This window comes from Mobula hypostoma, chromosome 2 (genome assembly GCF_963921235.1).
Source record: "Mobula hypostoma chromosome 2, sMobHyp1.1, whole genome shotgun sequence".
In the NCBI taxonomy this organism is placed as follows: domain Eukaryota; kingdom Metazoa; phylum Chordata; class Chondrichthyes; order Myliobatiformes; family Myliobatidae; genus Mobula; species Mobula hypostoma.
The window spans coordinates 219225746-219241566 of NC_086098.1; the positions used below are offsets into that span (position 1 = coordinate 219225746).

Sequence of the window (15821 nt, forward strand, 5' to 3'; positions counted from 1 at the left end):
GATAGAACAAAGAAAAGAGGAACAGAACAGTGATAGAGAATGCTAAGAGTAAAGATGCAGCTGCTTTCTGTTTAGTTATTTAATACCCAGAGATAAAGAAACATTCCATTCAAATAGATAAAGGTATTGTGTATAGGAGTTGGGATGTTATGTTGAAGTTGTATAACTCGTTGGTGAAGCCAAATTTTGAGCATTGTGTGCAGTTTTGGTCACCTACCTACAGGAAAGATGTAAATAAGATTGAAAGGATACAGAGAAAAGTTACAAGGATGCTGCTGGGACTGGAGGACCTGAGTTATAAAGAAAGGTTAATAGGGTTATAACGTTATTCTCCAGAGCATAGAAGAGTGAGGGGAGATTTGATACAGGTATGAAAAATTATGAGGGGTATAGATAGGGTAAATACAAGCAGGCTTTTTCCACTGAGGTTGGGTGAAGCTACAACTAGTGGTCATGGGTTAAGGGTGAAAGCTGAAATGTTTCAGGGGATCAGAAAGGGAAACTTCTTCACTCAGAGGATGGTGAGAGTGTGGAATGAGCTGCCATCACAGTAGTGGATGCAATTTCAATTTCGAATTTTATGAGAAGTTTGGATAGGTACATGGATGCGAGGGGTATGGAGGTCTCTGGTCTGGGTGCAGATCAATGGGACCAGGCGCTTTAAATTGTTCAGCACAGACAAGATGGGCTGAAGGGCTTGTTTCTGTGCTGTAGTTTTCTATTACTCTAGATCTATATATAAGAGACAATCAATAAGAAAAATACATATTCAAATCCTGCAGTACCAAATTAACCAAGAGAAAACAATTATTCACTTAATGCAGAGCAAAGAAACTTCCAGAACTTTCCAGAATTATACTTTGCAGATTGTGCGGGGCCTATCAGTGGCGGCAATTGAGCCCGACGGAGGAGTGCTTCTCACAGGTCAGAGGCAGTTATGTAAAATGAGAGCTTCCAGGTGTTAGTCCATTGGCGGCAGCTGAGTTTGACGAACTGAATAAGGGTACAGAAGGGATAAGCAGAGCAGCCATTGTCGGGAGTGGGCCAGTGGAGAGAGTAGAAGCCACAGGCTTTGACTCATTCAGGCTTCAGTGAAAGCGGGCTTCATTGAGTTAAGTGGGTAGGTGGACTTCATCTTTTATTTTATTTTAGATTCCCATCAGTTGCAGTGATTCTTTGTTCAAATTCAGTAAATGTCTGAATATGTTGTGAACATTTTTGTGCTTTGAAGAAAGAGAAGCAGAATAAAGGCTGTAAAGACAGTAAGGCAGAAGGGCTGAAGTGTGTGTACTTCAATGCAAGAAGCATCAGGAACAAAGGTGATGAACTGAGAGCTTGGATACATACATGGAATTATGATGTAGTGGCCATTACAGAGACTTGGCTGGCACCAGGGCAGGAATGGAGTCTCAATATTCCTGGATTTCAGTGCTTTAAAAGGAATGGGGGGGGGAGGGGGGAGGGGTGGCATTAATGATCAGGGATACTACTACAGCTACGGAAAGGGTGGGTAATGTAGCAGGATCTTCTTTTGAGTCAATATGGGTGGAAGTCAGGAACAGGAAGGGAGCAGCTACTCTATTGGGAGTATTTTATAGGCCCCCGGTAGCAGCAGAGATACCGAGGAGCAGATTGAGAGGCAGATTTTGGAAAGGTGCAAAAATAACAGGGTTGTTATCATGGGTGACTTTAACTTCCCTAATATTGATTGGCACCTGATTAGTTCCAAGGGTTTAGATGGGGCAGAGTTTGTTAAGTGTGTCCAGGACGGATTCCTGTCACAGTATGTGGACAGGCCGACTAGGGGGAATGCCATACTAGATCTAGTATTAGGTAACGAAACAGGTCAGGTCACAGATCTCTCAGTGGGTGAGCATCTGGGGGACAGTGACCACCGCTCCCTGGCCTTTAGCATTATCATGGAAAAGGATAGAATCAGAGAGGACAGGAAAATTTTTAATTGGGGAAAGGCAAATTATGAGGCTATAAGGCTAGAACTTGCGGGTGTGAATTGGGATGATGTTTTTGCAGGAAAATGTACTATGGACATGTGGTCGATGTTTAGGAATCTCTTGCAGGATGTTAGGGATAAATTTGTCCTGGTGAGGAAGATAAAGAATAGTAGGGTGAAGGAACCATGGGTGACAAGTGAGGTAGAAAATCTAGTCAGGTGGAAGAAGGCAGCATACATGAGGTTTAGGAAGCAAGGATCAGATGGGTCTATTGAGGAATATAGGATAGCAAGAAAGGAACTTAAGAAGGGGCTGAGAAGAGCAAGAAGGGGGCATGAGAAGGCCTTGGCGAGTAGAGTAAAGGAAAACCCCAAGGCGTTCTTCAATTATGTGAAGAACAAAAAGATGACAGGAGTGAAGGTAGGACCAATTAGAGTTTAAGGTGGGAAGATGTGCCTGGAGGCTGTGGAAGTGAGTGAGGTCCTCAATGAATACTTTTCTTCGGTATTCACCAATGAGAGGGAACTTGATGATGGTGAGGACAATATGAGTGAGATTGATGTTCTAGAGCATGTAGATATTAAGGGAGAGGAGGTGTTGGAGTTGTTAAAATACATTAGGACGGATAAGTCCCCGGGGCCTGACGGAATATTTGCCAGGCTGCTCCATGAGGTGAGGGAAGAGATTGCTGCGCCTCTGGCTAGGATCCTTATGTCCTTTTTGTCCACAGGAATGGTAGCGAAGGTTTGGAGGGAGGCGAATGTTGTCACCTTGTTCAAAAAAGGTAGTAGGGATAGTCCGGGTAATTATAGACCAGTGAGCTTTACATCTGTGGTGGGAAAGCTGCTGGAAAAGATTCTTAGAGGTAGGATCTCTGGGCATTTAGAGAATCAAGGTCTTATCAGGGACAGTCTTTGTGAAGGGCAGATCGTGTCTAACGAGCCTGATAGAGTTCTTTGAGGAGGTGACCTGGCATATAGATGAGGGTAGTGCAGTAGATGTGATCTACATGGATTTTAGTAAGGCATTTGACAGGGTTCCACATGTTAGGCTTATTCAGAAAGTCAGAAGGCATGGGATCCAGGGAAGTTTGACCAGGTGGATTCAGAATTGGCTTGCCTGCAGAAGGCAGAGGGTCATGGTGGAGGGAGTACATTAAGATTGGAGGGATGTGACTAGTGGTGTCCCACAAGGATCTGTTCTGGAACCTCTACTTTTCGTGATTTTTATTAACGACCTGGTGTGGGAGTAGAAGGGTGGGTTGGCAAGTTTGCAGATGACACAGAGTTTGGTGGTGTTGTAGATAGTGTAGAGGATTGTCAAAGATTGCAGGGAGATATTGATAGGATGCAGAAGTGGGCTGAGAAGTGGCAGATAGAGTTCAACCCGGAGAAGTGTGAGGTGGTACACTTTGGAAGGACAAACTCCAAGGCAGAGTACAAAGTAAATGGCAGGATACTTGGTAGTGTGGAGGAGCAGCGGGATCTGGGGGTACATGTCCACAGATCCCTGAAAGTTGCCTCACAGGTAGATAGGGTAGTTAAGAAAGCTTATGTTAGCTTTCATAAGTCGTGGGATAGAGTTTAAGAGTCGCGATGTAATGATGCAGCTCTATAAAACTCTGGTTAGGCCACACTTGGAGTACTGTGTCCAGTTCTGGTCGCCTCACTATAGGAAGGATGTGGAAGCATTGGAAAGGGTACAGAGAAGATTTACCAGGATGCTGCCTGATTTAGAGAGTATGCATTATGATCAGAGATTAAGGGAGCTAGGGCTTTACTCTTTGGAGAGAAGGAGGCTGAGAGGAGAAATGGTTGAGGTGTACAAGATAATAAGGGGAATAGATAGAGTGGATAGCCAGCGCCTCTTCCCCAGGGCACCACTGCTCAATACAAGAGGACATGGCTTTAAGGTAAGGGGTGGGAAGTTCAAGGGGGATATTAGAGGAAGGTTTTTTACTCAGGGAGTGGTTGGTGCATAGAATGCACTGCCTGAGTCAGTGGTGGAGGCAGATACACTAGTGAAGTTGAGGAGACTACTAGACAGGTATATGGAGGAATTTAAGGTGGGGCTTATATGGGAGGCAGGGTTTGAGGGTCAGCACAACATTGTGGGCCGAAGGGACTGTAATGTGCTGTACTATTCTATGTTCTATGTTCTAAATTGTTAAGTAAATCACACATACAGATCAGCTTTAATTTTGTTGAATGCCAGAACAGAATCAAAAAGCTAATTGGCTCATTCCTGTTCCTATGTGGAGCATCACTGTTGAAATGCAAGTCCTCAGCGCATTCCCCATGAGTTGAGAAATGTTGGAAAGTTTTGACAGTGATGTTAGTGTAATGCTATTACAAAGCAGGTGGCCCATGTTGAATTCTGCTATTGTCTGTGAGGAGTTTGGACGTTCTCCCAGTGACCGCGTGGGTCTGCTCTGAATGCTCTGGTTTCCTCTCACATTCCAATGACATACAAATCTGGAGGTTAATCGGTCACATGATGTAACTGGGCAGCTGTGAGCTCATTAGGCCAGAAGGGCCTTTTACTTTATACTTTACTTTATTGTCGCCAAACAACTGATACGAGAGCATACAATCATCACAGCAATATTTGATTCTGCGCTTTGCGCTCCCTGGAGTACAAATCGATAGTAAATAGTAAAAATGTAAATTATAAATCATAAATAGAAGATAGAAAAGGGAAAGTAAGGTAGTGCAAAAAACCGAGAGGCAGGTCCGGATATTTGGAGGGTACGGCCCAGATCCGGGTCAGGATCCGTTCAGCAATCTTATCACAGATGGAAAGAAGCTGTTCCCAAATCTGGCCGTATGAGTCTTCAAGATCCTGAGCCTTCTCCGGGAGGGAAGAGGGACGAAAAGTGTGTTGGCTGGATGGGTTGTGTCCTTAATTATCCTGGCAGCAGTGCTCCGACAGTGTGCGGTGTAAAGTGAGTCCAAGGACGGAAGGTTGGTTTGTGTGATGTGCTGGGCTGTGTTCACGATCTTCTGCAGCTTCTTCCAGTCTTGGACAGGACAACTTCCATACCAGGTTGTGATATACCCTAGAAGAATGCTTTCTACGATGCATCTATAAAAATTAGTGAGGGTTTTAGGGGACAGGCAAAATTTCTTTAGCTTTCTCAGGAAGTAAAGGCGCTGGTGGGCCTTCTTGGCAGTGGACTCTGCTCAGTTGGACCAAGTCAGGTCATTTGTGATATTGACCCTGAGGAACTTAAAGCTTTTGACCTGTTCCACTTGCGCACCACCGATGTAAATGGGGCTGTGCAGTCCGCTACTCCTTCTGAAGTCAACAACCAATTCCAAAAACCTATACCATGCTATATCCTCAAATAAATAAAGTGTTGTTTTGAGACTGTGTGTTGTAGTTGGTTGTGTAAAACTCTTATCAAGCCAATTATTATCAAATAGATTTTATGAAGAAAGTGGAAAATTATGGCTGTATTAGCCATAAAATTCAACAGTTTATCTATATTTTAAAAATTTGTCTTTAAATTGGAATATTTTAAATGTCACTATTCTTCAAGAAGCAAAGAAGGGAGAAACTGAAGACCATTTAGTTTATCATCATTAATTACCTTGGGTTTGTGAGTTTATCCAAATTAGTCATTATAGTTGAGCTATATTTAACAAATCTAGCACTGGTTTTATACAAGGTGAACATACTGGCTTAAGATTGTTTTTGGTGTTTATTCATTTGCTGCACAAACCAAAATTACACATTGCACAAACTCTCCTCAAATTCCCATTGGCATGCCTTCTTCATGACTGCATCAATGTGTTAGGCCCAGGAACCTGAAGATGATCACTGACCCCACAATGAGGTCTGATGTGTGATCCCCAACATCTCCTCCCTGAAGTCCATAATCGACCTTTTGGTCTTGACATTGAGTGCATTATTGTGACACCTTTTAATCAGTCAATCTTGTTTCTGTACACCTCCTCACTGGCACCTGAGATTCTGTCAACAACTGTGGTGTCATTGGTGAATACATAATGGCATTTGAGCGTGCTTGGGCACACAGTCTTGGGGGTAGAAAGGATAGAGCAGTGGACTAAGCATGCATTCTTGGCATGCACAAGGATTGATTATCAGTGAGGAGGTGATGTTATTTCTGATCTGCACTGACAGTGGTCTCACAATAAGGATTCAGTTGCAGAGGGGGGCACAGAGACCCAGGTTTTAAAGCTTGTTGATTAGTAATGAGGAGATGACGGTGTCGAACACTGAGCTGTAAATGATAAACAGCACTCTGACACATATTGCTGTTATCCAACTGCTCCAAAGCCAAGTGGAGAGCCAGTGAGGTTGTCTCCACTGTGGACTCATTGTGATGGTAGGTAAGAAGGCAAAATCATGATGGCGCTAAATTGTAACTACACGTTCACCTGAGAAAATAGCTTAATTTCTACCTTTGAAGCCTCTCTTTATCCTTTTCAGGGTGGATGGGGTTCTGTTGAAGACTCTGACCTGGAGTTACGCTCAGACTTTGGTTCTTTTCGCTGGTGGGACCCGCACCCGGGGGCTCATGTCTCGCTGCTTTTCAATATCCCAAGGACGCAGCCTGGAAGATGAGCATACCTTTGGGGTTCCAAGATTTCACAGCCTTGTGGACGGACTGATTTAAGCTGGTGCCACTGAAAAGTCACAGGAGAGAACAGAACATCAGGATCAGCTGCCAGAGGCTGTGTCCTCAGCATGGTCTCTCTCTCTCTCTCTCTCTCCCTCTCCCCCTCTCTTCCTCTTCCTCTCACCCTCTCTCCTGTTGCCGATTCCCAAGTCGCAGTACTCGAGGATAAAAAAGTGGCGTGACAGACTTTTAACACCGTAAGTCAACAGGTTGTTTTGTTATGTCACCCCACTCGCTGTGAAAGGGAACACCGCTTTTTCCCTTTATTAGGGAGAGTGAGAGAGTCTGAGGTATGTCAAATTGTGGGGTGAATGATTAGTTTCTGTGGTACTGCAGCTCATGTTCTTTATTTGGGACTTTGCTATTGCATGCTTGATGGGTGGAGGGTTGATGCTATTTTGAGGGAGGGGCATTGCTTCGCTGTTGTTTGTGCATGAGAGGGGGAGCTTTGAGGTTCCAATGTTTTTACTGTCATTCATTGTTTGGGGCACTCTTCCATTTTCATGAATGTCTGTGAAGAAAAAGAATTTCAGGATGTATGTTGTAAACATTTCTCTGAAACTAAATGAAACTGTTAAATTAAGTTGCAGTGGCTCCAGGTCCTTTCTCAGGCAGGAGTTAATTCCAGTTGTGACTAACATCTCTAAGCACTTAATCAGAGTCAATGGGAGTGATACCTGATGATTGTTATTGAGGTAGCTCGTCCTGCTGCTTTTGGACACCGGCATGATTAATGCCCTTTTGAAACAGATAGGGACCTCTGGACTGCAACAGTGAAAGGTTTAAGGTGACCTTGAACACTGCAGACAGCTAGTTGGTACAAGTTTTCATTACTCTACCAGGTACACTTCAGGATTCATCCTCTTGAAGGATGTTCTGGCGTCAACTTTGAGACAGAACACAGAGCTGGGGATTCGCTCAGCTGTAGTTTATTCTCCCTTTCAAAGCATGCATCAATGTTGTTGAGTTCATCAGAGAGTGAAGCACCACGAACATGTATGCAGTTAGGTTTCAGTTTATAGGAAGTAATAGAGTGCAAACAACTGTTGTACATTCAACTGTGTCTCAATCTTCCTATTAAATTGCTGTTTTCACTCTCATGATAACCTTCCGAAGGTTGTACAACTTCTTGTAGGGTTTGAGTTTGCTGGAATTAAATGCCACAGATCTTAGTCTCAGCAGATTGTGAATCTGCTGGTTCATCCAGGACTTCTGGTTTGGATACGTTTGGTATATTCTTGAAGACAAACACTCATCTAAGTGGGTTTATGTGACTCTATCCTACATTCCTGGCAGTGGAAACAGTCACTCTGTCGTGCAGTATGTGCTAACATGACTCTATTATAATGAACACCTACTTACAATTATTAGTTTAAAGTTGGACCTTGGAAATTCTTATTTACAGTCTCCAAAAAAATCATATAGGTGATCATCAATCACAAAACAGCACACCTGATGTTTTCCCCATCCTTGTGGAGGATTTCCCCCAGGCCAACTTGAAGGACAACTACCACCAACATATCACCTGTGGAACCAGAGGAGCCAACACACCTGACCACTGTAACACCACCATCAAGACCACTTACCGTACCATCCCACACCCACACTGTGGAATGTCAGATTACCTGGCTGTAGTCTGATCCAGGCACACAAAGACTAAGCATCAGCACCAGTGGTGAGGACCGAGAAGGTATGATCAAGGGAAGCGGAGGAGTGCTGGCTGGACTGCTTTGAGTCAGTGGACTGGACAACATTCAGGCATTCACCTTCAAATCGGAATGAATATGCCACAATTGTCGCTGATTTCATCAGGACCTGTGTGGATGAGTCTGTGCCTTTGAGAACACGCCAGATGTATCCAAACTAGAAGCCATGGATGAGCTAGGAGATCTGTTGACTGCTGAGGGCTAGATCTGTGGCAGTGAAGAGCAAAGATCCAGTGCAGTACAAGAAGTCCAGGTACGATGTATGGAAGGCTCTTTTAAGAGTGAGAAAACAAATCCAATTGAGATTAGAGATGGAATCAGATGCACGTCAGCTCTGGCAGGGATTTCAGGCTATTACTTCTTACAAAACCTAACATCGTGAATGGTTATCATTCTTCTCTCCCAGATGAGCTCAACGCCTTTATGCATGCTTCGAAAGGGTGAATAAAACCACACCTGCGCAAATCCTTGCAGCATCAAGTGATCTTGTGATCTCTATCTCGGAGAACATCAGAACATCCTTTGAGCAGGTGAAGCCGCGCAAGGTGACATAAAAAAGTCATGTTGGTGTTGGTGTTGGTGCTCCAATGATGGAAAATGGTCAGTAATGACCTTGGATGCATTTCAACCAGGTGAGCGATCAGTGATAATGGAAGGTTCCCCCATTCAGCAGGCATAGGTGGTGAAGTCAGGCAACAAATGGAAGGAGGAGTTGAGTCAATTAATGAAGAAGGATTGTCAGGAAATGATTGGGAAGGAGTGGGTTAGGTGGTTGAAGGAGTGGGTGAAGGGTAAATGTAAGTGGCAATAATACAGATGATGGTGATGTCAGATGGCACTATCCTTCAAAACAACGAATTTCACAGCCCATGCCAGTAATATTAAACCTTATTCTCATTCTGATTCCAATCTTTGTTAATTTGGGCAGGTGCCAAGAACATCAGCAGCAACCATATGCTGGAAAAATCGGTGATTTTTCACTGTTCAGTGGTTTTAATCAGTAGCAATGAAAATTCAAAGATCCCACTCCCTCCTGGAGAAAAATGACCATCCCACTCTCTGACAGTAGGCCAAGTAAAGTGGATCCCTCCAACCAACACTAAGGGAAGTTAGAACTGTATCAGTATCTTTGTGGATTTCATCTGTTGAGCCAAGATTTGCCTATGCTTTATTAAGTAAACATGGCTCTTGATCCAATGTTGCTACACATGTCCCATGGCTTCCCAGAGCAAGAAGTATGCAATGAGGTATGAATAAGAGTTTCATCTTATTGTCTTTTCCAATCAGAAATTTGTCCTCCAAGTCCAAACAGACTGGATTCCATTCCTCTGTAAGATAATGTTCATACTCCATTTCATTTAGGACTTTTTGACCAAATTTATAATTTCATCTCCTGAACAGAGGGACCGTTCTATTTTGCATTCATTTACTAGTTTCTCTAGTCCAGGGGTCCCCAACCTTTCTCGCACCGCAGACCAGTTTAATATTGACAATATTCTTGCGGACCAGCCGAAGTGGGGGAGTGTGTTCAAGTTCAACAGTGGGCATGAGAGGGAATGAGGAAAGGTGCAGTTGACTCATATTGTTTCACATCGCCAAGTCATATCGTTTCCTCGTGGCCTGGTAGCACATGCTTTGCAGCCCGGTACCAGTCCACGGCCCGGTGGTTGGGGACCACTGCATCCATACCGTGTACTTTCTAAGGTTTTTATAATCACTCCCTATTTTACACTCATAACAATGTAATAATCAATAAATTAAACTCTCTGCTACGTCTTAATCACAACTGAATATTATATGAATAATATAATTACAATGCCCTCTACACTATAAAATATCTTAGCTGAGAAAAAGTTACTGTGGAATTCAGTTTAAGAATTGAGGCTGAAGCATCACTGTGTCCTTTGAAAAGAGAGTGAATGGTTGAATGTGACTGATGGAATCAATAAATTAAAAGATCTCTGAGGATCTAACTTGGTCCCAACATATCAATACAGTTATAAAGAAGGCAAGACAGTGACTATACTTCATTAGAAACCTGAAACTTCAGTACAATTACTGCATTTAAGAGGGATTCAGACAGGCAGATAAATAGATGGGGCGTGGAAGGAAACAGCAAATGGGACTGGTGTTGAGAAGCAGAAGGGTTGGCACAGACGTGATGGGACAACGGGCCTGTCTCTGTGACGTTCCATTCTATGACAAAGTCTAGTTGAGGTGAACAAAATCATGCCTGCATTCACACTTACAATGGAAAGAGAAACAGAACAAACAAATAAACAAGAAAAAAAGGGGTTGACATTGTATCCAAGGGTCCAATTCAAGACCAAGCCTGGGGCGTCCTGTGTCTGAATGCTAGGAAGCACAACCTTTTCCATTTAGCACTACAGATTGTTTGACATCAGAGCACAAATCTCTGCTGGATTACTGGGCAAAGAACTAAGCAGATACAAATGCAAAGAGAAGCATTTAACGATACAATTAGGAGAATATCAACAGGTCAGGAATTGTACGCCCCAGTTCAGCTTTGCCCACTCTTGTTCTTGATTAAAAGAGTTTAACATGAATCATTATGCTGTCACTGGATATGTCATTCTTGAATGTAGGCAAAACAGGTTGGGCAACATTTGGTACGGCTATTTAACAGGGAAAGTCAGCTTGCAGAAACTTTGCAACCAATCGCAACGTGCTGACAGTGTACACCTGGACAAAAACTTGTCAGGAGTCAGTGAAACAGACAGAGCAACAGGAAGGAGGAACACTTCATTGACAGAACCATGGCAGCATGTGAGTTGAGCTTTCTGTTTCAGGGGGTCGGGGCTGTAGAGGTTGCGGTGTGAGCAGAAACAGAAGATTTGTTTAAAAAAACATTGAGTAAAATTAACAACTTTATGGGTGCAATGGCAAGACTGCTATGATCAGGTATTATTTTTAAAGAATAAATTTGCTAATGTGACTATATTCAAGCCATGCCTGAGGAATAGAAAATATTTGAACTTTTGACTTGATGTACGAGAAGGTGTGCCAATGGAAAATACAGGAACTTTATTTCAGACCCACTGGCTAACATATAAAGAGCATATTCAACTCATCTTACTAGATCGAATTTTTAAAGCCATTCACAATCCCATCCCACCTGCACTTTCCTATAACATTTTCAGGTGTATTTCCCATATGAATTCTGACTTCTATTATTATTTCTGAAAGGCACCTAAAGCAAACAGGATTTCTTAGCATTCTTCTTCATTAAAAATATTTCTCCTCACTGCTCCCTGAAACCTTTGGATAGCAAGTTCATGTCCCCTCACAGTTACTAATGATTGACCTCTTGAAGGTTAGTATTCATCAAAGTAATTTTGATGTAACCCACATTGTTTTAAAAGTCCTTGGATTTCTGGTACATCCCTATCTTTATGATTATCTGAGCAAAGCCCTTCAATAACATAGATGAATTATCAAGTTCAGGACAAACAAGGTAATTTTCCTCTTCCCTATTTTGCATTTGTCTGTCATACCTGCTGGACAAAGGGAGGAGAGACCATCCATGGATGTTATCAAATAATCGTGTGAGACCAAGAGTCCAGGAGCTGCAGGTTCCTATTAGGGTGAGGGGAAACATGGCAAGTTTGGGAAAGCTTGGTGAACAAGATAATTCAGGCTTTGGTCAACAGAAAGACAGAGGCATACGCAGAGTTTAGAACATCATATGTGAGTGAATCCCTTGATAACTTTAAAAAGATTAAGAATATCCTTAACAGGGAAATCAGGATGACTAAAAGAGGATATTAGATGGATCTGGCAGATGAGGTTACGACCCAAGAGGTTCGATAGATATGTAAAAGTAAATGGGTGGCCAGGGAAAATGTAGATCCCCTTAGAGACCAGCAGGGCTGTCTCTTTCTTGAGCAGCAGGGGATGGGTGCTTTGTTTTAAATAACTAATTGTTTTAAATAAGGAGGTGTTGATGAGGCTGTATGGGGCATTAGTGAAACCTCATTTGGAATACTGTATGCAGTTTTGGGCCCCTTATCTTAGAAAGGATGTACTGATGTTGGAGAGAGTTCAGAGAAGATTTACGAGGATAATTCCTGGAATGCAGGGGCTAACATATGAGGAGTGTTTGTCTGCTCTTGGATTGTATTCATTAGAGTATAGAAGAATGAGAGGGGATCTCATAGAAACATTTCGAATGTTGAAAGGGTTGGACAGAGTAGATGTGGAAAGGTTGTTTCCCTTGGTGGGTGAGTCCAGGACAAGAGGCCATAGTCTTAGAATTAGAGGGTACCCAGTTAAAACAGAGATGAGGAGAAATTTTTTAGCCGGAAGGTCGTGGATTTGTGGAATTCGTTGCCACACACAGCTGTGGCGGCCCGATCATTGAGGGTGTTTAAGGAGGAGATTGACAGGTATCTAATTAGTCAGGGTATCAAGGGATATGGGGAAAAAGCCAGAAATTGGAACTAGATGGGTGAATAGTTTAGCTCATGGGGGAGCTGCAAAGCAGACTTGATGGGCCGAATGGCCTACTTCTGCTCCTTTGTCTTGTCTTGTGAAACTATTTCTCCTCAGTGATTACTGCAGAGTAAATCATGACTGCTCAAGAGATAACAAAAACAATTGGAGATGATTTTCAGGATATTCATAGGACGAGGGAGGGGGCTTTTGCCGCCTTACAGTACATCAAGAATGATAAATACTGAGGGCCCAACCCTCAGTATCATTGGACTTTGTGAGAAGCAAGAGAAGAAATTGCAGAGGGCCTGCTTCATCATTAGCCTCTGGTGAATTTCCTGTAGATTGGAAGGTGTTAATGTTGTTCTTTTGTATAAGAAGGGTAGCAAGGGCAAGTCAGGGAAACACAGGCCAGTCAGCATGACACCAGTAGGAGAGGGGTTATGGAGGGAATTCTGAGCAACAGGTTTTACCAACATTTGTGTAGACAGAGCCTGTTTAGGAGGAATCGACTTGTCTCTGTACATACACTACAAAGTTGTGTTTGTCGAGTCTTTTTGAGTTCTTTGAATGGTAACTAATAAGTAGCTGAGGATAGGACAGTAGATGCTGTTTATTTGGACATTTGTCTTTTCACTAAGAACCCCAGGGTAGACTGTTCTGGAAGGTACAGAAAACAGTCATGTGAACAGCAAGTAAGGACAAGTTATTCAGAAAATTTGAAATCTAGTGTCCCTGATTACTATACCTGCAAGAAGTGCTTCCAGCTGCAAATCCTTCAAACCATGTTAGGAAGCTAGAGCTGGAGCTGGATGAACTCTGAATCATTCTGGAGGCTGAGGGGTTGATTTTCAGGAGACACAGAGAGGTAGGTACACATAGAGTGCAGGACAAAGGTAACTAGGTGATCATCAGGAGAGGGAAGAGGGATAGGCAGTTAGTGCAGGGTGCCCCTGTGGCAATTTCCATCAAAACAAGTGTACCGCTTTAGATACCGTTGAGAAAGACAGCCTAGCAGAGGAAAACCACAGTGGCCAAGTCTCTGGCACTAAGACTGACTCTGTAACTCTGAAGGGAAGTGGGGAGAAGAGGAGAGCAGTAATGATAGGGGATTCATTGGTTATGGGAATATACAGGAAATTCTATGAATGAGAACGAGACTCCAGGAAGGTGTGTTGCCTCCTAGGTGCCAGGGTCAAAGACATATCAGATCAAGTCCAAAGCATTCTTAAGTGGCAGGGTGAACAGTCATGGAATGTGGTCTACATTGGTTCCAATTATATAGGCAGGGAGGGTAACAAGGTCCTGTAAAGACTGCTTAGGACGTTGGATATTTAGTTAAAGGATAGGACCTTCAGAGTTGTGATCTCAGGATTGAGATGATAATGCAGCTTAAAACGTGGCTGAGGAGATGGTGCAGGTGGGAAGGCGTCATATTTTTTTCATTTTTGGCTGTCTTCTAGGACAGGTAGGGCCCATGCCAGCAGGACAGTTTGCACCTGAACTGGAGGAGGACTAATATCCTTGCAGGAAGTTATACGTGTTCTGCTCCGTGGATATTAAACCAGAGTTGTAGAGGAGTGGGAAGCAGAGTACCAGGGCAGATAGTGAAGTGTTTGTGGGGAAAAATGTTGTTATGACTACATACAAAGACAGGAAACAAAAGATTGAGCATGGTGGGAATAATGTTCTGAGTTGGTAAGTCACGTGAGCTTGGAGCATGGATACACACTGGAATTATGACATTGTGGCCATGAATCGCACCTGATTGCATGAGGGGCAGGACTAGCAGCTCTATGTTCTGGAGTTCTGTTATTCTAGCCATGACAGAGTGGGAGGGATTAAAGGGAGAAGGGTGAAATGACACTGCAGTGCTCAGATAGGACAAACTGGTGTGTTCATCAACTGAGGCTATTTGGGTGGAAATGAGGAATTAGAAAAGGATGACTATGTTAATGGGTTTATATTATGGACTATCTAATTATCAGTAAGGCTTAGGAGATCAAATTTATAGAGATACAGCAGAAAGTTGCAAGTAAAACAAGGTTGTAAAAATAAGTGAATTTAACTTTTCATGTATTCATTCAAACTTCCACACTGCAAAAGGGCTGGATGAAATAGAGTTTGTCAAATGTGTTCAGGAAAGTTTCATTAATCAATTTATAGAAGTGCCAACTTGAGAGGGCACAATCCCGGATCTCCTATTAGGGAACAAAGGATAGGACAAGTGACAGGTGTATATGAAGGGGAGCACTTTGGATGTAGTGTTCATTACGCCATTAGTTTCAATGTAATTATGGAGGAGCAAAGTTCTAGTCCTTGGGCTAAGAATCTAAATTGGAGGGAGCCAATTTTGATGGTATCAGAAAGGATCTGGCAAGACTAGGTTGGAACAGGTTGTGTTCTGGCAAAGGTGTACTTGGTAAGTGAAATTTTGGTAGTACAAAGTTTGTACGTGTCCATCAGAATAAAAGGCAAAGATAATAGTTCTAAGGAAACTTAGATTTCGGGAGTTGTTGAAGCCCTAGTTAAGAAAAAGAAGGTGGTACGTAGCAGGTATGGGCAAGAAAAAGCAAATGAGATACTTGAGATGTATAAGAAATGCAAGAGAACACTTAAGAAAGAAATCAGGAGGGCTAAAAAAAGACTTAGAGTTACTCTAGAGGACAAGATGAAGGAGAACCCCAAGGGCTTGTACAAATATAGTAAGAGCAAAGGATAGCAAGGGACAAAATTGGTCCTCTGGAAGATCAGAGTGGTCACATCAGTGATCAGGGTGGAGCCAAAAGAGATGGGGGAGACTCAGGTGGATATCTTGCGTTTGTGTTTGTTCAGAAGCCAGACAAGGAGTCTATAGAAATGGGGCAAAGCAACATTCCGTCATGGACTGTATACAAATTACAGAGTTCAGCATGGTTGCTGTCTTGAGGCAAATTAGAGTGGATATATCAGAAGGGCCTGACAAAGTGTCCCCTTGGACACCAAGGGGTCTGAGTTGTAGCTGACAGAAGGTCATTCCTTTGATTCATATCACAGCCATATATCCTTTCTTGGAACGTGTTTGGA

General features: G+C 42.9%; 1 protein-coding gene across 6 annotated transcripts in view; it reads left to right on the top strand.

Moving 5' to 3' along the window:
* Positions 1–15821, top strand: part of LOC134342860 (protein-glutamine gamma-glutamyltransferase 2-like) — a 113798-nt gene that overhangs the window by 51330 nt on the left and 46647 nt on the right. For 4 of the 6 annotated variants that reach the window (XM_063041505.1, XM_063041504.1, XM_063041506.1 and 1 more), the window contains 2 exons: positions 6408–6794; positions 10910–11090. In XM_063041505.1, the coding sequence (XP_062897575.1) occupies positions 11081–11090 (10 nt within the window). In that variant the 5' untranslated portion in view covers positions 6408–6794; positions 10910–11080. Of the gene's footprint in view, positions 1–6407; positions 6795–6869; positions 6888–10909; positions 11091–15821 lie in introns of those variants that run through there. The other 2 variants (XM_063041507.1, XM_063041508.1) reach the window with 2 other exon arrangements.